This window comes from Pundamilia nyererei, unplaced genomic scaffold, assembly GCF_000239375.1.
Source record: "Pundamilia nyererei isolate P.nyererei 1_Seehausen unplaced genomic scaffold, PunNye1.0 scaffold00080, whole genome shotgun sequence".
NCBI classification, from domain to species: domain Eukaryota; kingdom Metazoa; phylum Chordata; class Actinopteri; order Cichliformes; family Cichlidae; genus Pundamilia; species Pundamilia nyererei.
This window is the reverse complement of record NW_005187481.1, coordinates 1,553,393-1,574,504: the sequence shown is the minus strand read 5'-3', so window position 1 is coordinate 1,574,504 and position 21,112 is coordinate 1,553,393. Positions and strand designations below refer to the sequence as shown.

General features: G+C 43.6%; 1 protein-coding gene across 8 annotated transcripts in view; it reads left to right on the top strand.

Annotated features, from left to right (window-relative positions):
- ksr1a (kinase suppressor of ras 1a) overlaps positions 1 to 21,112 on the top strand; it is a 30,875-nt gene that overhangs the window by 7,613 nt on the left and 2,150 nt on the right. For 2 of the 8 annotated variants that reach the window (XM_013912092.1, XM_013912086.1), the window contains 19 exons: positions 4,688 to 4,828; positions 9,496 to 9,643; positions 9,744 to 10,218; positions 11,448 to 11,629; positions 12,192 to 12,261; positions 12,660 to 12,743; positions 12,950 to 13,011; positions 13,105 to 13,214; positions 13,489 to 13,660; positions 13,956 to 13,997; positions 14,277 to 14,325; positions 14,943 to 15,021; positions 15,414 to 15,707; positions 15,793 to 15,989; positions 16,085 to 16,181; positions 16,339 to 16,472; positions 16,874 to 17,005; positions 17,118 to 17,253; positions 17,456 to 17,589. In XM_013912092.1, the coding sequence (XP_013767546.1) occupies positions 4,688 to 4,828; positions 9,496 to 9,643; positions 9,744 to 10,218; positions 11,448 to 11,629; positions 12,192 to 12,261; positions 12,660 to 12,743; positions 12,950 to 13,011; positions 13,105 to 13,214; positions 13,489 to 13,660; positions 13,956 to 13,997; positions 14,277 to 14,325; positions 14,943 to 15,021; positions 15,414 to 15,707; positions 15,793 to 15,989; positions 16,085 to 16,181; positions 16,339 to 16,472; positions 16,874 to 17,005; positions 17,118 to 17,253; positions 17,456 to 17,589 (2,738 nt within the window). Of the gene's footprint in view, positions 1 to 4,687; positions 4,829 to 6,011; positions 7,025 to 9,495; positions 9,644 to 9,743; positions 10,219 to 11,447; positions 11,630 to 12,191; positions 12,262 to 12,659; positions 12,744 to 12,949; positions 13,012 to 13,104; positions 13,215 to 13,488; positions 13,661 to 13,955; positions 13,998 to 14,276; positions 14,326 to 14,942; positions 15,022 to 15,413; positions 15,708 to 15,792; positions 15,990 to 16,084; positions 16,182 to 16,338; positions 16,473 to 16,873; positions 17,006 to 17,117; positions 17,254 to 17,455; positions 17,590 to 21,112 lie in introns of those variants that run through there. The other 6 variants (XM_013912087.1, XM_013912088.1, XM_013912093.1 and 3 more) reach the window with 6 other exon arrangements.

Sequence of the window (21,112 nt, the reverse complement as noted above, 5' to 3'; positions counted from 1 at the left end):
CTGTAAGTCTTTCCATAAAAGCAGCCTGTGCCCTTACCTTTCTTTTTCATCACCTCTCTATATAATGCAAACAGCAAAGCGTCACTCTGTTTTGTCTCCTCACAGTGTTGGAGAGAGTTTGCTGCACGCTCGTGGTGCGAGCTGTTGTGGCTGCGTCTATATTTAGACATCTTTCTTCCTACGCATTTTCAGGGTTGGTTGTTAAATAAGAAAATCAAATGACGCGCAAAGAGCCCGTTCGAGAAGGGAGAGCAGGGAGGAAAGGGGAGGGGAGAATCAAAGCCAATCCGCTGTGCTGCTTCTCATGACATGACAACTGCTGTGTGTGTGTTTGCTGTTGGGGGGGTATAAAGGAGGAAACACAACTGTAGTGACTATATCAGCCCTGACCCTTTCTCTGTTTGTTGTTGTTGTTTTTGTTGTAACCAATAAGATAGAAGTACATACTGTTGAACAGTGTAGGCAGATGTTGATCTATTCTTAAACCGACTGGGGGTGAGTTGAGGATTGCATCCTGTAATTTTGAGGCCTGCTGTACTTTTTTCTTTTCTGGGAAGAAGGGATTTGCTTTGTCTAGCTGTAAATCATACCTGGTTGTAATTGTCTAAAAATAGACCTTTTAAAATGTTTAAAAGTGCAATGCCTCACAGCAGCTTTTAAACCTTACATTTTAACTGGCTAAACTTGCCACATGTTCTCCTCTTAGACGTGTCTTGTTTGGTCTGTCTGAGGCTCAGACAGACACGTACCCCTGGACCTACCACTCCCACCCAGCATCGACTTGCATGGGTGCTAACAATGATGGAGGAGGGGCAATTTATAGGCCATTGTCTTGGACTGTCAACTGTTTATACCCGACAGACACACCCCACCTCCCCTCTGTGACCTGGCCCCTGCATAAATATGTCAAGATTAGATTTTTTTTTTCCTGTTTTGGCCAATGGTGACAATGTAGCATACAGATATGATGAAGCAAATCTCTGGGACACAGTTTTAAGAGGTGCTTTGACTTTCAGTGCTCTCTACTTTCTGTTCAATCTCCACCAAAACTTATATCGGTATCTCCTCTTTGGGTTTTTCTTACCTAGTCCAGAGGGGCCACATGGCTAATGATATATGACATAAGGCGTGTTCTTATTCAGCGAGCCTGTTCTGACAACAAGACGTGAGTGCAGATTTCTGGGCGGGAGAGCTGACCTTCATCTGCGAATAACATTTCCGGGGATAGAGCATTGTTGCTCAGTTCTGTGATAGGGCCACGCTTATAGCCTTGGCAGGTGCACCGAAGTGGCTGTGTCAGCAGGAGCCTTGAGAAAACAAAACAACTGAAGCGGTGGGATGTGCTCCCCGAGTCTGCTGTGTCAGGCTGGCCTGTGCTCGGACTCCCTTCTCCTTTCCTCGGTGCCCAACAAACCGGCTGTCACTCATCCCCTCGCAGCATTAGGCTGTTGCCATGGTGTTGTTTAGCTCTGCTGACAGGTGGGCTCTGACGCCATTCCCCCCCCCCCCCCTCCTCCTTCCCCCTCCGGGCCACACGTCAAACACTGCTTTCTCCCCTTTGCACCAAAAATAATATCCACGAGGCCAGCTTGCCATTATTTTGTTGACGTGTGCGTGCCTGTGCTCTTCTTATGCACAGTACTGATATCGGTGAGGGGGTTTCGTGCTTGTGTCCTCCTGTCTACCTTACCCATTTAGATGATAATGGGTAAAGAGACTGCTCTCTGTGGGAGGAACAATATAAAAGAAATGTTGGTCGTGTTTTTGCTCCTACACATTGGGATGTTTATATGGTGATATGTATGTTGCCTGAGCTCTGTGTTTCACATGTTTGGGAAAATCCCACTGAAATGTTGCTGACGACTCAGAAGAGGGGTTGCTAGGTAACCTGACGTCACAGGGCTGCACTGGTGTATAGGGAGGTAAAGCAGGAGGCTAGCTCATTAGCCACACTGAGCAAATGCCATGCTAGGCCTGATCTAAAAAAACCAAAAGGACTACAGGCTCTGTTATTCTGAGTTTATAATGGATTGGATGTCACATTTATCACAGGTTCACTTTGTGCAGTCCTGCTTCTATCTCCCATCTACTCCGTATACATGGGTCTGTGTGTGTGTGTGTGTGTGTGTGCACGCCAGTACATTTGCATACATGTCCATATGTAAAAAGGTTTCCAGCAAAATATGTTCCTGTCTTTTCACTCCTCCCAGAGAGGGAGCTGGTCTTACTTACTGGCCTCTAAGGCCAACCTCTGGCAGCTGAATGCATGTTGAAGTCAGAAATGCTGCTCTGTTTTTGTCCTTTTTTAGTAAAGCTTGCTTGCACTCTTTGGCATGTAAGACCTAAACGTTTGTATTTAGGCACATTCGATTTAGCCAAAGAAGCTTTTATGACAAGGTGCTTTCTTGTGTGCTGGTAATATTTCTTTTTCATTGGATTACATTCATTTTTATTATTTTATAATGCTCTCACTGCAGCTGATGATTGACGACTGCTCGCAGAGCTAAAAAGCTTCAGTCAGGGTCAACACGTTGAGAATTTAACTTCTTTCTATCATCTTTCATCTCTCTGGCCTCCAGTGGAGAGGCTTTTGTTGGCTGCTGTGAAGAAGCCTTTTTACATCCCAAGGCCACACTTTCCGAGAGAAGCGCGGTATGCTGTACGGGTTTCTGTCTGGTCGGTGAGTAGAGGAAGCTCAATGAGCAGAGAAAGACACACGCTCGTCGCTGTTGCCCAGGCACTCGAGAGGTGCGCGGTGGGTCGAAAGGTAGCTGGTGCCGTTCAGCTCATCTCAAGGTGCTGCTTGCTGTAATGGATTCTTACAGATAGACGGTGAGATAAGGACACTCTATACAGTCACGCTGAGCTGCACAATGCAGGCCGTTGCAAACCAATACCACGGCGAGCATTGTTATACTTACTCACAGGACCACTGCGCTCAACGTGGGTTATTTGGAAGGCATCAGATTAAATTGTTACAGCTTTACATTTTATTTGTGCAGACTCCAGTGGGATCATTTGCATTGATAGGCCGATCATTTATTCCTCTACAAAAACAAGGTAAAGCAATATTAACTGATGGGATGTTAACTGATGTTGGGTCTGATGTCATGAGACACTACAACAAAGGTTGCACCCAGCCTGCTAATTAAAAAAAACGGAGGAGAAGTAGGTGTCTGTGCATCTTGTTGAAAGGAATACTTTATTTAGAACCTGACAGAGTTACAGCTCATCTCAATATACTGGACAATAGTTTTATATTGTACACATAAAGGTGTACAGCTTGCAGTGGTGTTCTTTGGGTTATACACCTCTTATTTCTTTCTCCAAACATAAGCAGCATTTCTGCAGCCCAAGAGCTCTAGTTTTGTCTCATCTGACAAAAGGACACATTTCCAGTACATATAATCTTTCTCCAGGTTGTCCTTTGCATATTTCAGTCTGGCTTGAAGGTGTCTCTTGGTTTGTCACCTCACAGTACATTTCTGTGCAGGGTTCCAGTGATTGTCTTCTTTGAGATTACAATTCCGTGCTTGGCTAAGTCATTCACTAGTGTCTTAGCAGGTGTTCTGGTGTCTTTAAACACATCTCTCATTAGTTTTCTTTCTCTGTCAGACTTGTCCTGTACTGTGTTTGAATATCTTGATGGTACTGTGCTGTGGTAACTTTGTTTGTCCATCTACCTTTTTTCTCAAATCTAAACTGATTAGTGTCTCAGTTTTTAACTTGGGAATTGATTTTACAAACTCTGGGCATTACAAAGTTAAAGCACACCGTTGCACAGGAGTGCTTTGTGCTATGGCTCGGTTAAAAGGTCCGTTTTTCAGAGGGCTAATAATATCATGGTCATTTTCGCTTTCTCTGTAATAATTCTGTAGTGCAAATAGAAATACTACATTTCTTTAGAAACCATGAATTATGTTTAGAAATGCTATGATGAAAGCCCCTAGCTCTATTAAAAATAAAGAAAAAAATTAACTTTGAAAAAAATTAGAAAAATGACATGTAAAGGAGAGAAGAATTGGCCTCATAGAGGCATCACATTGTGCACAATGTGTTAAACCTGGAAAGAAAATGATGGCTCCTTGGCTCTGTCATGAAGTGGAGGGTAAAAGATTTGTAGAAGCTCAGAGAAAATAAGAAAGTTTGAAGGAAAATGCCCGTGGGACGAAACTAGTCACATGGGCACTTTCTTTCCATCACTCTGAACTTTGATGCTTCTCAGCTGCAAACAGACACATTTGCTTTGGCAGCACTGCTGATGCTCTCATTAGATGACCAGGTCATTGTTCCTCTGGATAATAATAGCAGTTTATATCTAATTAGCTTGTCTCTTTGAGGGCACAGGGAAACATTGGAGCTGTCACTGCAGGTACACTGAGCTCAGTAGAGGGGGAATAAACAGTAAGCGAGGGTGTGGAGATATTCACGTGTCTGACTTTATCGTAACAGAGGCTCATCTGGTGTCAGGTCAGTGTCATGTCACTCGTGTGAAAACAGCAGTTTTCGGTCTGTTTCTGCTTTAAAGGTGGTACCTCTGCAACAATAAAACCCTGCCAACACAGGTGTGACAGATACCCTTCACAGTGAATGCCTGCTCTTTCTCATGTAGCTCGTAGCAGACTCCCAGTCTCCCCCGCTAACCTGCCCCTCCCTTCTCTGCTATGTTCTCTATTGCTCCCTGCAGGTGAAGCTGATGAAATACATCTGTAAACAGCTCCAGTGCAAGCAGAAAGTGCCAGAGACAGAGAGGCCCGAGGCCCTAGACAGCTATCCACACTTGCGAGACTGGTTACGCACCATCAACCTGCGACCAGAGCTCATTGAGGTAGGTCATCGTCTGGGCGCCAGTACTCTGGCCGGAGTGACTGGCGTTTGTCTCCCGTTTACAGCTGTTCTATAAGCACATCAAAGACTGCGTATAAAAGTCTTTTATATGTAGTCTGTGATGTGCACTCAGTCAACATTCACATGTGCATGAGGAATTAACCAGCGGCCGTCAAAGTGCCTTTCAAAAAGAGAAGCTGCTTCATTTTTGACGTCCTGAGAACGGCAGCGCCAAAATCTAAACTTGAGCTGATTCATTTCAGATAACTGTTTCTACTGTCAAATTTTATTTTTTGTTACTGAAACAAGGCTCACAAAACTAGCAAAGCAAAAAAAGCGAAACTGGAAGAGACATGCTGGTCTGTGCTCGGAGAAAGTCTTGAATGCTTCAAAAATCTCATTCTCAGCCTTCTGCTGCTATTTATAGCTCCATGCCATGTTTGTAAGAGGGAAGAGAAGGCCCTTTTTATACAAGTGTACAAAGTGTACTTATCTTTATTATAGTTCTTTAACTGATCCACTTTTGCCTTTTCTTTTTCATTGCTCTAGCATTGTTGATGGTTACATGTACATTAAAAAAAACAGGTATATTAAAGTCTTGTTTTTCAGTAGATTCTTTTAAAATAAGATAATGACCTGTTCCTTGCCTAAAGATAAACAATTCGCATTTATTTAGGTGCTGGATCACTTGGGCTGTGGTGGAACCAGGGTAAGGTCTGTTTCACTTTCTGTCGGTCTCCCAAAAAGACAATGACCCAGAAAATAAAGAACTGACCTTGGGTGTGAGAACCATGTAGTGCAGTAAAATGTTTAATATGTGTTGTTCAGCACTGCTCAAGTGTCCCGCTCCTGAACTGTGACTCCAGCCTGCTAATCTGCAGCTGACACTGACCTCTGACCTCCTCGTGTAGCAGTGGGGAGTCTTGAGCAGAGAGATTTCCTGCAGAAAGCCTCCCTTATTAATGCAATTTCAGAACTCGCTATTTGCTGTCACTTCTGATCATGATGAAACTTTAGAGCATTGCCGTGTGCAGTCTTCCATTGCAGAAGCTACCAGCTGGTTAACTTATCATTTTTGTTTCAGTGTTGTTTTTAAGCTCCGCTATTGTTTAGTGGCTGTCAGCTGTTTGTTTGTTTGTTTTAACGCCTGGATTTATCATTTTTCTTATTGGGTTGTCAAAATTGTCTCTCCTTTCTCTCCCCCCGTCCTGTCCTGTCCTGTCGTGTCCTGCTGTAAACTGTTTTAATCCATGTCAGCTCTTATGTGTTTTTGTCGTTCCAGTCCATTTGTCTTTGTTTTGTGACCTGACGGTAACCTGCTTTATTTTTAAAACTCTTCTGCACTCGTTATTCTTTAATATGTGTCGGCCTTGTATGTGCTTTGTGTTGCGGCCTTGTTCCGTATCTGATTATTTGTGCTCTGTTTACTGTTTAGTCCATTCACTCTTAAACCTCACTTCCTTTCAAAAGAATTTAGCTTTGCATGAGACACGATGAGGTTTTCTGATGAAATAGAAAGTGCTCATTTGTATGTCTTGTAGACCGGCGGGGACATCCCAAAGGACGAAGGACTGTAGCGGCATTTTGATGACCTATTTAGACCAAATATTATTAGACTGAGATGTCTACAGCGCATCTCCTCACTTTATACTATGATGGCTAGATTATGTGATGGACAGTCCAGTTTTATTTGTAGCTGGATTATGTAGATGACTTAATACAGAGAATTCCTACTGGGGATTCTAACCTGTGAAGGGCCCATATTAATTAAAACAGAGCCGACATAATACTGCATGTATAGGAGGCCCCAGTGAAACGGTCACGTATGCAGGCTTTGCTGTAACTATGTTCTGAGTGAGGAAATAGAATGAGAGTAGAGGGCCGACAGCAACTTTAAATATCACATCACTCACCCCTTACATGTGTGTGGTTTAGTGTGTACGTGTGCTATGTTTTGGTTCTAGTGTACACACTAGTGTGGGAGGTTGCCCTAGTTTTGTGATCAGTGTTTGCCCCTGAGAGCAAGGGTTTAACCTGACTGATAAGTGATTGCGTACTTCCCCAGTCAAAAGAAACATCCTAAACTCACTGGATTTGGCCCTATTTCCTTCTGTCATCCATCAGTTGTTGATTGCGCTGTTGTTTTATTTCGCCGCTTCAGTAACTCGGCTGTAAAAAGAAAGCCCCGCCCTTCCAGGTTTGTACATCTCCAATCTTGCAGACTACATTTTTTTAAAGCACATAAAAGGCTGGAAACAGAGGAATATGAAAGGAAAACTGCAGTGCTAAATGCTTAAATAAGTGGGAGTTGGTAGTACACTGGAGGTCATAAAGAACGCCTCCACTTTTTTCAGTTTTTATTGAAATTTGAGGAGATTGACTTGAGCGAGCAGCCTCGGTGATTCACTGTAATGCTACAAGTTCAGATAAAATAAATGCATTAAAAAAAATTTTCAATAGTCAAGAAATGGAATTATCATCCAAATGGGGTTTGAGTATCAACCAAAGTGGAACAGTCTGGTTTACGACACCCTGTGATGCCTTATTGTTGAGTTTTACTGTCTGCTGAAATAATAAATTTTCAAAAATGGGAAGTAAAAAAGGAAGACAGCCTGGGTGGTTAGCAAGATGACCCAAAACATTAGAGAGGAACTAGACAGCGGGCTAAAAAGGAAAGCCACACAGAGACGAGTCTTAACCCTTTCATACATAGTGGTCACTACAGTGGACAGCTATTCAGAGGCTGTTTCCTTGTATTTGTGTCAGTGTTGATGGTTTAATAGCACATAAACCACTACATTGGACACTGCTGTGTCACTCCATAACCGGCCACCCATCTGGTCATTTAATATTACTATAGATGTATGACGTGTTTCATTGTAATCATTGTTATTTAACCCTTTCATGCATGAATTATGACAACCTCTATCAGGATTTTTTTCTTAAGTATTTTTATTCATCTTTTCATGCGTAAAGACGAATAAAAATACTTAAAAATCATGATTGAGGTTGTCATAATTCATGCATGAAAGGGTTAAACATGTGGCGCTGGTTTAGATGTGTAGAATTGGGAAAGCAAAGCAGAGTAGATGTATAACAAAATTAATTTCATAATTAATAAATCCGTGTTTAATGGTTTGTTACCATTAACCTAAAAGTGAAGCTAAACGTGTGCAATGTGACTTTATTTTGAAATTTTATCAACTTTATTTTTTTGAATTTTTGAATTTAAAATAACACAACTATTTGTTTAACAAATGCTTTGTGGCTTTTTGTAAAGTTCAGCGTGATGCCTCCAGAGCTTTGTAAATGATACAGCGTAGTGCATTTAAAAAAGCTATTTGCATGGTTTATCTATAAAGCTAAATGTTTATAATACTTGTTTTAAAGAGTTGTCACTGTGGCTGTGACACGTGCATCAGTGGACTAACACTAAAGGACATGTTGTGCGTCTCTGAGAGGCCCATGGCTCTGTATAAACGGCAGTATTTGCTGCTCTGAACATTGACCAGTGACTAGGCCTTCATCATTTACATAAATTTTTATATGCCCCAGTGTCATGAGAATGTAAATGTTGACAATGCTGATATTGTCTGGTATCAGCTGTGATATAACGCGTAATACAATATAATAGTCAGTCAAAAAAGTATCGCAAACTATTTACAATTTGCCTATTATAAAGTGCTACAATAATTTCCACTCTGAAACAAATGCTAGAAATATCGCAGCTGCTGAGTGGATTACATTTAGGGTTTAATTTCAATTTGTAAAGCAGTCACGATTAAGCGTTCTTTGTTTTAATTTCAAAACTGATAACTTTTGAGTATTAATAAAGATACAGACTTAATGCTTAATTAAATACTGGTCAGCTAATGTCAATCAAAACTAATGTGAGCACTGTTAACTTTAACACACTGTTAATCCTCCATTTGGATTTTTTTTTCTTTATTTATGACACCCAATACTTCATATTATTTACAATTCACAATTGTGTCCACATAGAGTATCCAAGCCTATATGAATTTGTGTCTTTATCCGTTCAGCCATTGGGGAAAAAGATTATAAAGCATGTGCTTCTGTTTTCTTACTTTGTGGCCCACTAGTGCTTCCCAGTTCTCACAGTGTGGTGTGTGTATTAACTCTGCATCTTACTGCATCACTGTTTACTTCCTGTTTTACTGTTGCCAAAGTTACCTTCACCATTGTACAGTCATTACACTTGTATAAGAGGTTTCACATAGACAGAAAATATTAAGCCATGTTTTTTGTCAAACCCCAGCTCAGCTTTGAACTTGGTGTTCAGCTTCTGCTCTATGCAGCTAATGAAAAATCAGATAAGCAGACAAAGTAGTGTTTGGAATACCCCAAACAAACAGGATTAACAGTGATTTCCAGGAACTGTCCCGAGTCAGATGTTGAATAACCTGCTGAGCACTGCAACATTCTGCCCTTTTTAACGCTCAGTTTCAGCCTCACTACAAACAGTGTTGTTGTGGCTGATTGAGGGTACACTCGGAACAAAAAATATTTTTTATGAATGCCATATAAGCATAGTTCTTTTGGGCTATTTTGCTCTCTTTTGTTGTACAAAGCTTGTCACTAACATACTGCTTCACGTTGTAATAGATTAGAGCTTCTGTCATGGGCTTTTGTTTTGCTCCTCTGCAGGCCGTGGAGGCAAAGCTGTCGCTGGATACCTTACTGCAGATGACAGGAGCTCAGGTGAGAGACACGATGCGAAGACTTGGGTCCAGCTCAGAAGAATGTGGCAGACTCGGTGCTGCCCTCTCTTGTCTAAGGAGTGCTACTGAATCAGGTATGGGTTTACACTTTGATGTTCCTAGAGTATATTTCCCACGGATTTTCTATTAGTCTTTTTATTTATTTATTTTTGGTCTGTTTCATGTCTCTTCCAGGAGGCGAACTAAGAGATGACAGCAGTCTCTGGCTGTCTGAGCCCACCAGGAGGGACAGCGGCTCTCTGCTGACAGCGGACCAGCTAACCAACCTGGGGACCCCACTCCGCACACACAGCCCCTCGCCTCTAGCCCGCCCATCCACCATCCAGTCCACCCCATCCACTCCCTGCGCAACCTTCCCCCACCCTCGCTCAGGCTCGGTGTCAGCGGCGCCCACGCCAGACGCACATGGCGACAGCCCTCTCACAGATCCATTCCCTATGTCCTTCGCCCGCGCAGCCCGCCTCCATGGGCACATCTCCACCCCACCTATAACGCCTCCTTCAAAGAGGCGTCACCGGTTGAAGCCTCCCTGCACCCCTCCCCCGCCATCCCGCAAGGTACTGCACCTGCTTCCCAACATCACACTGACGCGCAGCAAAAGCCACGAGTCTCAGCTGGGCAACCGCATCGAGGACCCTCCCACCAACAAGTAGGTGCTAAGCTGTTAATGGGTGGTTTGAAGAAACTGCTCAAGAATTCACCTCATTTGCAGCTTTTTATAAGTAGGTCAGACTGGAACTAAGTGGGGAATCCTCAGATGGCACTGTAATTGTGACAGATTGCTTCTGTTGTGGGGAGTGTGTATGTGTTTTGGGGGTTTTCTGTTTGCTTTTTTGGGGGGGGGGGTATCTTTTATTTCACTGAAATTTGAATCTCAGCTTGTTTTTGCAGGAAGTGTTTAGTTTCTGCTGCTTCACAGAAAGGAAAAGGACAAAATTCTGATTTGTGCTGGCCAGCAAACGGCGTTGGCCAGCTGACAAGCCGTCTCACAAGGGATGGTTTTTTTTTTTTTCAGTTTGTTATTACTATCAACTGAAAGAGCACTTGTTGTTTGACATTTTATAAAGGACTTGATAAAATGCCCCAGTCCTGCCCGATGTCTCACTCTTAATTTTGCCTTGCGCTCTGTCGGGACAGAAGCAGTTTTCCTTAGATATGTCCTCATTCGCTCTCTCTCCCTCTTCCCCTTCCTCTTTCACATCCGTTCACATACTGCCTGTTGCTCCTTTGCTCTCGCTGTATGAGTGGAGCTAATCCCCACGCAGATTCCCAGAGATTATGAGTCATGTCAAAACAGGAAGTATTTCCTAGTTCTAATGCTCAGAGGTGGCAAGAAACACACAGTTTCTCTCTATCCCTCTCTCTCTTAATATCTAATGTTTTTTTAACCTCTGTACTAGGACTGGCTGCCCAAGCACAATGCAATCACATGTTTATCCATAATATCGGTTTGTGGAAAACTTTATTTAAAAAAAAAATGGAATAAATGGCTAACATAGGACACTATATGCTTTTGGAGGTTTATTCTCACTCTGCATATGTTGTGCAGTATATTACAAAAGTGTTACTTTATGTAAGGAGGTCGCAAGTCGCAGTACTAGACTGATAGTCTTTTTGCAAATTTTTACAACTGTGGCTACTCACGTGTTTGTGTGCATGTGCGTATAAACCACAGACCTGGCACCGCTTAGCCCTTCACTCCTTGTGACTTCACTCTGGGTGTTAAGGATGTCACCCTGCCCTTCGTGTGCCAATGCAATTAAGGTTCTCCAACGTGCCTCTCCCAGGCCCTTACATAATCTGTCCTTTGCAGTATAGTAAGTAAGCAGTTCAGTATACAGCACCTGCTGATTCACTCTTCTTTCTGTGCGTTTCCAGGTGTGTTAAAAAGAACAAGTTGTTCCTGAACATGCAAGTCAACGGTAACGGATGTGAGGATTCGCCTTCTCGCTACCCCGCCGTGTCTGCAAGGACACCCGGTGCCACCCCAGCTGCCAACACAGCACCTTACACCCTTCCTGGAACTCCCACACTGCTGGAGGAGCACAGCACAATTAAGAGTGAGTCAGCTGCATGCATGCACTTTTAATTTTGCTGAATATACCTGCTTAAAGTGGACTTATTGTGCTAATTTCCAGCTTCGTAGATCAAAATAGTTCTTGTATACGGGGCCTTGGTGCAACTTGTCAGTTCATTCTCTTAAAGACAGCTTTACTTTGTTTGTCTGAACAGATCTAAAGAACAGGTGTACTCAAAGCTTAAGACTGTGTGTTGTAAATGACCACATTAAGAACACAACCACTAAATGAGATATAAGAGTAAAAAATGCAGTCTGAAATCTGAGCTTTTGGCTCATAGGAACTGCTACTACAGATGCACTGACATCACTATTTGAAATTTTGGCAATATTAAAATTGGAATCCACAGAAAAACAGGAGTAAAGACATGATAGGTCCACTTTACTGACACGATGTAAAAGTCTTTGGTTCTGCAACATTGCTATAATGATCTTGTGTGTGTTTTTGTGCTTGAATGTAAATAAAGGCTTTAACTTAACATCACCTCAGTCAGCCATCCTTGTAATCATTACTCATCATTTGCATTCTTTCTGTCTCTTTCTAGATAATGTAGCAGTGCATCGCAGCTCCCCACAAGCAATAAGGAGGGATATAGGGCTTGCAGTCACGCACAGGTAGACCTTTCAATGCCTAGAAAAGATAGATTTGCTGTTAATGCAATAATGGCTCAAGAGTTGGGAGTTCGTCCTGTAATCGGAAGGTTGCCGGTTCGAGCCTCGGCTTGGACAGTCTCGTTCGTTGTGTCCTTGGGCAAGACACTTCACCTGTTGCCTACTGGTGGCGCCAGTGTCTGGCAGCCTCGCCTCTGTCAGTGCGCCCCAGGGTGGCTGTGGCTACAATGTAGCTTGCCATCACCAGTGTGTGAATGGGTGGATGACTGGATGTGTAAAGCGCTTTGGGGTCCTTTGGGACTAGTAAAGCGCTATACAAGTCCAGACCATTTATAAATTAAACTTTACAGCGATCTAATACAGAGTGGGTCCGTAAGAAGCTTTTATGTTTTGTTTTTTAGGTTTTCCACCAAATCCTGGTTGTCCCAGACATGTCAAGTGTGCCAGAAAAACATGATGTTTGGAGTTAAGTGCAAACACTGTCGGTGAGTTAATTACTGTCACAAACACAACCCAAAAAAGTGGTGAAAAAAAAAGCTCCGTTAGAAGGCACATGTGTTTTAGGAAGGTGGGAATCTGATGTCTTGGCTAAATCTTGATCTGGGTGTAAGGCACGTTGGTGCTAATTACGAATTACCGCTAAGCCTCTCATATGCTGCCTATGTTTTTTGGGGTTTTTTTGCTAATGCAGATTAAAGTGCCACAACAAATGTACAAAGGAAGCTCCATCCTGCAGAATCTCCTTTCTACCAAGTAAGTTTTCTTTCATCCCACGCTGTGCAGCTGATGGGCTAAATCTATTTGGCATTCATGCCTGTTTGTGACATGATTGGTTTTCTCCCACAGTTGCCAAAATTCGGAGGACCGAGTCAGTTCCCTCTGATATAAACAACCCAGTGGACCGGCCGCAGGAAGCACCGCAGTTTGGCACACTACCAAAGGCTATTACGAAAAAGGTAAATTAAAAGAACTTTCAGAGAACTGCCGTGTGTGTAGTCCCTTTTTAATTACCTTGAACTATTATGCCAATACATATACCTCCATTATCTCCATCATCTGTCCATGCTAACCATTGTAAAGATAATGTATCTGAAATCACACCTGACTATTAAAGTGTGCACTGACAGGAAAATAAAGCATAGAGCTTGTTGAAGGAATCTTGAAGGCAATGCAACATGGCTAATAAATAGCAATCATGCTTAGTGTTGTAACCTTCCATCCCGGTCCCAGCAGGATCATCCACCAGTGCTGAACCAGCTGGACTCCAGCAGCAACCCATCCTCCACCACTTCATCCACACCTTCCTCCCCAGCACCCTTCCAGCAGAGCAACCCCCCCAGTGCCACACCACCGCCCAACCCTTCACCCAAAGGTCATCGAGACAGCCGATTTAATTTCCCGGGTAAGCTTGGGTACAGAATCACAATCACAGATGCACAGATACACATGTAGAGTATATACTGAAACATGCATGCTGACATTGTTCTGATTTTTCCTCAATGCATTTGACGATGAATCTTTTCCGGTTCAGGAGTGTGGCGCTCCCACAACTACTTATCCTTTTTCCCCAAATACACAATATTAACACTAAAAGGAGTTTTTAAGAAGATCTCTTAATTCAAAGCTTCTCTAACCAAAAACCCTTGTGTCCCTTGTCTTGCTTATCACTCTTCCAATTCTCTTTTTCTTTGAAAAAGCTGCCTGTTACTTTCAGCATAGACAGCAATTTATCTTCCCGGGTGAGTTGATGGTCCCAAAGTGTAATACTACATTGTTAAGATCCCTTCATCCCTCTCTCCCTCCACACCATGGCTTCTTTACAGTTTTCTGTCTCCTGCATGTTTGCTTTTAAGGGTTATAGTAGTTAGATTAGCTGTGTTTGACTGTGTGGCAGCATTCTGATGCCATCTGCTGGAAGTAGTAGGAAATTGCATGAGCAGTCATGTTCATGTGTGGTGCTGGCTCTGTAGCTTTTGCTCCCATCGGTCATCCCTAACTGGTGTCATTTTCCTCTGCAGATGTTTCCAGTCCTGCACATTTCCACTCAGATGTTCTTCAGGACAGAGTGTAAGACTTTTTTGTCTCAAGCTTTAATCCAAGTTTTAGTGACTACACAGTGGTTTTGGTTATTTACAACCCTGTTTCTTAAAAATGGCAGAATGCTCTAAAATGTAAATAACAGCAGAATGTGATGATCTGCAAATTATGTAAACCACATGTTTAATTGAATAACACAGCAAAACCTTTAAATAAATGTAAAATGTTGAACGTGAGAAACTTTATTTTGCTTTGAAACTTCAAAGTTTGTCAATGACACTTCAATTAAAGATGATCCAAAGTAAATTCAAGCTTATGCACCCAATTCTTGTTTTTTTTTAAAGGCTTTAAAGAAGTATGCTGTACAATCATTCCACTCTGGAAACAGAACAGTTCAAAGAAATCATTAAAACTGGCCTGCCTGCAGTATAGATCTGTCATCCACGGAAAACATTTGGTGCTTTTATCGGAATCTCACCTTCACCATTTGTCATGATGTCTTTGTACTATTTAAAATGAAATATAGAGCTTAAACTAGCTGCAGATCATTGTACTCTGGCATAACTTGCATTTTGTGCAGTGTCACTCTTTCGGAAACAGCCTTTTATTTATTTTTTTTGTCTTGCTTTGAACCCCTCTGATATCAGTGTTCTGTGTCACAGCAGTGAGATAGAGCAATCATCAGACGACGTACATGATGAGCTGGTAGAAGATGACGATGAAGAGGTAATGCTGGAGATGCAGTCTACAAAATATTCTTTTGTTGTACTGTTTCCTGGCTCTTTGCTTATTAGTCTGTACAGTGAAGCTGTTCAGTGTCACACCTTCAGAAATTGGTTTTGTTTAATTTTGTTTTCAGTTTTTAGACACTCATACTTTGATTTCCTAAAAGGTTGGACAATTGTCAACTGGGGTATGAAATTAGCTCAGGTGACTGAAGATTGAGATTTAATTAAAACATCCAAATGTGACTAAAAGTCCCTGTGACATCTGTTGATTAGAACCTGCTCAGGTGGCAACACTGGCTTACAAAATGTTCATCGGCAGTTTTAAATTTATATTTGGTAGATTTCTTTTTTAAATCAACTTTTACAAAAACCATCGCCACACTATTGCAGGAAGGGGATGAGGAGGTCGAGGTCGAAGATGAAGATCACGAAGGGGAGGAGGAGGAGGACGATGAGGAGGATGATGAGGACAATGTGGATGGAGGAGAAGATGAGGACGACAGAGGGGAGATCAGGATGCACATGGGCTCCGACGGCGAGTGCGACGAGCTGGATGATCTGCCCAACTCTCGGGGAAACCAGTGGAAGGGCCCCATCTCCCGCAAGGCCAGTCAGACCAGCGTTTACCTGCAAGAGTGGGACATCCCCTTTGAGCAGCTGGACCTTGGGGAGCTCATAGGAAAGGTGAGGAATCTACCCAACGAATTCCTAGTGTGTTGCACACTCGAAAAAAATAAAAAATCAGACAGTTTGTGTTTTGTTTATCCAGGGCCGCTGGGGAAAAGTGCACAAGGGCCGGTGGCACGGCGAGGTGGCCATCCGGCTTCTTGAGATCGATGGGAACAATCAGGACCACCTGAAGCTCTTTAAAAAGGAGGTGATGAACTACAGACAGACCAGGCATGAGAATGTGGTCCTCTTTATGGGAGCCTGCATGGCTCCACCCCACCTGGCCATTATCACCAGGTGAGAACAAAAATATCACAGGTTACCTCAAAAACGATTCTAAACCGGATGCATGTGTTTGCTTTAATAGAATGATTTTCCTCTAACTCCTGCAGTTTTTGTAAAGGGAGGACACTCTACTCAGTAGTTCGAGACACTAAAAACACTCTGGATATTAACAAGACAAGACAAATTGCTCAGGAGATTGTAAAGGTATTTGTTTCTTTTTTGTGTGTTAATTTGTGAGAAACGTGACATCTTAGGGGGGGAAAATCATGTTACGTACTAAAACATAGCAGAACTGTGTAGTCAAAGATATAATTTTCTATTACTGTGTTTTCCTTTGTCTGAACACCGTTGGCCTGGACAGGGAATGGGCTATCTGCATGCCAAAGGCATTGTTCACAAAGACTTGAAGTCAAAGAACGTTTTTCATGACACCAATAAGGTTGTGATCGCAGACTTTGGCCTGTTTGGGATCTCTGGAGTTGTTCAGGAGGGAAGGTAAGAAACATGTCCACCGCTCCACACCCCAAAGAGACCTTAAAACTATGACCTTAACTAAAGCAGTGCTAAAACCACTCTATTACCCGGGGACGCCCACTGATCTGTGATAAGCTGAGGTCTGCAGTGCTACTTCTGTAGGCATCTCCTTTCTCAGCCAGTAAAAAGAGGGAACTCTCCTGATTGTAAAATTGCAATCATTTTCTGGACACTCTTGATTTCTGAAGCACGTTTTGAGCGCACATCTTACTAATTTTTGCCTCCTTTTGTGTATGGTTCATTAGTAGCTAACAGGAGTAAGGGACTTTATTTAGTGAATGCATTTTGTCCTCTTAATATATCTTTTCCCCTCCATTTAAAGTGTTACTGAAAACTGCTTTTTTGTTTGTTTGTTTTTCCAGGCGTGAAAATAAACTCAAACTTCCACATGGCTGGATTTGTTATCTCGCACCAGAGATTGTGCGCAGAATGAGCCCAGGTAACAATGAGGACCGCCTTCCTTTTTCCACCGCAGCAGATGTGTACGCCTTTGGGTAAGTTCTTCATGCACATCTAGTTGAGTTCTGTCATAACTTTCACTGACTAAAAAGGAAGTCCACCATTTGAATTAAAAAAAAAAATGCTCTTCCTTTTCCCCACTTCAAGCACAATTTGGTATGAGCTTCAAGCTAGGGACTGGCCAATCACTAACCAGCCTGTGGAAGCTACCATCTGGCAGGTGGGGAGCGGAGAGGGCATAAAGAAGATTTTGGCAGAAATCAGCCTGGGAAAGGAGGTCACTGTGAGTTGGACCATGAGTGTGTCAGTCATTCAGAAATGTAGATGTTTGTTCTGCTTGTGTAAGAGAGGAAAATACCCATGCTGATGCAACGATATCAAGATGTTGCAGCAGTTTTTAGGTCAATCGATTGTAGTTCACAGTGCGGTGAGTGCGGGTCAATGGTTTGCCAGTCACATTGAAACGAAGTGGTTTCTTGTTTCAGGAAATCCTTTCTGCCTGCTGGGCGTACGACTTGAGAGAAAGGCCGACCTTTACGCAGCTGGCTGACATGCTGGAGAAGCTACCCAAACTCAACCGCAGACTGTCCCACCCTGGACATTTCTGGAAGTCTGCAGAGTAGGTATCCCAGAAATGAAGGATGGTGTGAAGACACTGGACCTGTGAACACAAAAACCTTTCTTTCCTTTTTCTTATTTGTTTATTGAGAGTAGAATATCAGATCAGAGCTGGGTTCAGCCTTAGTACTGGGCTCAGATGAAATGTGAATTTTGTAATTTATAGCTGGAAACATGACTTCTGAACTTGAATTCCTTGCACAGCACTGTTTATTGAAATGAGACATTTTTGGCAAAAATAAGTCTGTCATACAGAACTTTGTTACATTTGTGACCAACAGACTATAGCTAGAGTGTAAATAGGTAATGCATAGATATCAAATTAAAACTCAGCTGAATGCATGTAGATATTTGGACGTAAAACATCTAATCGACTCTTTGCTTTAGTCTTTTCATTCTTACATAGACCACCTTAACTACTTCATGCAACCACATATGCCTCTTTTCCTGGCACTAGCATTAACTTTGTTATAGCCTCACGTCTCCACTGTTTCCTATATTTTATGCAGTATTGTCCAGAAGTGTTCAGCCACTCCTCACTTCTTTATATTTTGCTTTCAAGGAGTCATAATAGTTTTCCTGGCTTTTTGAAGGTCTTTCAGAGTTTTCCTTTAATTTTCACTCATTAGTCCCGTGTATGAAACTGATCATTTTCAGAAGAAAGTAAGGAACCAATTTTAAAATGTGGCTTTAGGCACTTTGCTTAGCAGCCTGTTGCAAAAATCTAAAATCTCTTACCATTTCTTTAGTTGAAGAATGAAAGAAAGCAAAAAAATACAGATGAGAGTTTATGAGTTTGACAGACATAAAATTGTATTTTTGCACCAACAAGGTGATTCCCAAAGACCGTCACTAAAAACTTTACATATCTCAGCATGGTGTGCAGTGTGTCCATTAAAAATTTTGAGTAACTAGGCAAGTAGAGGACAAAAGAATAAGTGGTCATTATAATAATATTAAGTCATTATTGAAGCAGTGTGTGATCACCTTGATAGAATACAGAACAAAAAGCAGCCAGCATCCAAAGAAGTGCTCCAAATGTCCTTCATGAAGCCTGAAGACTACTTCAGGAATAGTTATACCAAATATTCCAGAGCCACTCGCCTAGCTTGGGAGTCACTGCACCTAGTGCTCCGATTACCACTGGGACCACCGTCACCTTCACCCTCCACATCTTCTCGAGCTCTTCTCTGAGCCCGTGTTCCTTCTTCCTGATGTTGCTGTCATTCGGAACCGCTACATCGATCACTACGGCCGTCTTCTCATGTTTGTCTACCACCACTATGTCTGGTTGGTTAGCCACCACCATTTTGTCCGTCTGTATCTGGAAGTCCCACAGGCTCTTAGCTTGGTCATTCTCCATTACCCTTGGGGGCATCTGCCATTTTGACCTCGTGACTTCCAGGTTATACTCGGCACAGATGTTTCTGTACACTATGCCGGCCACTTGGTTATGGCGTTCCATGTATGCCTTGCCTGCTAGCATCTTACACCCTGCTGTTATGTGCTGGATTGTCTCTGGAGCATCTTTACACAGCCTGCACCTGGGGTCTTGCCTGGTGTGATAGACTCCAGCCTCAATGGATCTTGTGCTTAGTGCTTGTTCCTGTGCTGCCATGATTAGTGCCTCTGTGCTGTCTTTCAGTCCAGCTTTGTCCAGCCACTGGTAGGATTTCTGGATATCGGCCACCTTCTCTATCTGCCGGTGGTACATACCATGCAGGGGCCTGTTCTTCCATGATGGTTCCTCGCCTTCCTCCACTTTCTTGGGTTTCTGCTGCCTGAGGTATTCACTGAGCACACTGTCAGTTGGGGCCATCTTCGTGATGTATTCGTGGATGTTCCTTGTCTCATCCTGGATTGTGGTGCTGACACTCACCAGTCCCCGGCCCCCTTCCTTCTGCTTAGCGTACAGCCTCAGGGTGCTGGACTTGGGGTGAAACCCTCCATGCATGGTAAGGAGCTTTCTTGTCTTGATGTCAGTGGCTTTTATCTCCTCATTTGGCCAGCCTATTACCCCAGCAGGGTACCTGATCACGGGCAGGGCGTAGGTGTTGATAGCCCGGATCTTGTTCTTACCGTTCAGGTGACTCCTCAGGACTTGCCTGACCCTCTGCAAGGGGTTCAGGCCTATGCAGAACAGCAGTGGGGACAGAGCATCTCCTTGGTAGATCCCACACTTGATGGTGACTTGTGCTATAGGCTTGAGGTTGGCCTCCAGTGTTGTCCGCCACATCCCCTGATGAATGCTCCCAGGGTCCTGTTGATCTTATATAGTTCTAGGCATTCCAGGATCCAGTTGTGGGGCATTGAGTCATAGGCCTTCTTGTAATCAATCCAGGCAGCGCACAGGTTGGTCAGTCTGGTCCTGCAGTCTCGGCTGACTGCTTGGTCTGCCAGTAGCTGGTGTTTTGCGCCTCTGGTATTCTTGCCCATCCCTTTCTGTGCCCCGCTCATGTGTTGACCCATGTGCCTGTTCATCTTAGCCGCTATGATGCCTGACAGGAGCTTCCGCGTGGTGCTGAGGCAGGTTATTGGTCGGTAGTTGGTGGGGACCGGTCCCTTCTGGGGGTCCTTTAGGATCAGGACCGTCCGGCCTTCGCTTAGCCATTCCAGGTGTCTCTCGTGAACTAGCAGCTGGTTCATTTGTGCTGCCAGGCTCTCGTGGAGTGCAGTCAGCTTCTTCAGCCAGTAGGAGTGAACCATGTCAGGGCCTGGTGCTGTCCAACTCTTCATACTGGAGACCCTTTCTTGGATATCTGCCACTGTGATGGTTACTGGACCCTGTTTGGGGAGGTCGCTGTGGTCTGCCCTCAGATCCACTAGCCACTGAGCATTGCCGTTATAGGTTGCGTCCTTCTCCCATATGCTCTTCCAGTATTGTTCTGCCTCCAGCCTGTTCTCATATTGTTCCCCTGCCACTGAGAGTACACCTTGGCTGGTTCCGTGGAGAACAGCTGGTTTATTCTCTTGCCTTCTATCTCTCTGGTGTACCTCCTCAAGCGGCTGGCCAAGGCTGTGAGCCGTTGATTGGCAGTTTCCAAGGCCTCAGGTATGGACAGCTTCCTGTACTTCTTAGGCACCTCACTCATCGCGCCTTTCTGCAACTCCGATAGTTGGCTAACCTCCCTCCGTGCTGCCTTGATCTTAGCCTCTAGCCTCCTTCTCCATGGAGGGTACTGCCCCTTGTGGCTGTTCAACTTGTAGCCAAGCATCTCACTGATCACTGCTGCCGTATTGTAGATCAGCTTGTTAGTGTCGGTAATCGTGGCTGTAGGTATCATCCGTAGTGCTGCATTAACATCATCTAGGAGACCTTCTGAGGGTACTTCACGTAATCTTGGTAACCGGCTACGGGAGGTCCAGGTTTCAAGCTTGGCCATGATCCTATCTTTCAGGTCAGTTCCTCTTGCACTCAACGATCCTTCTCCTATCGCACTTGGGGCTTGGTACCCAATCTCGGGTGGGGGTGATGATATCTCCCCCCTGACCTGGCGTCCTGGCTCCCCCTTGCCGTAGCATTT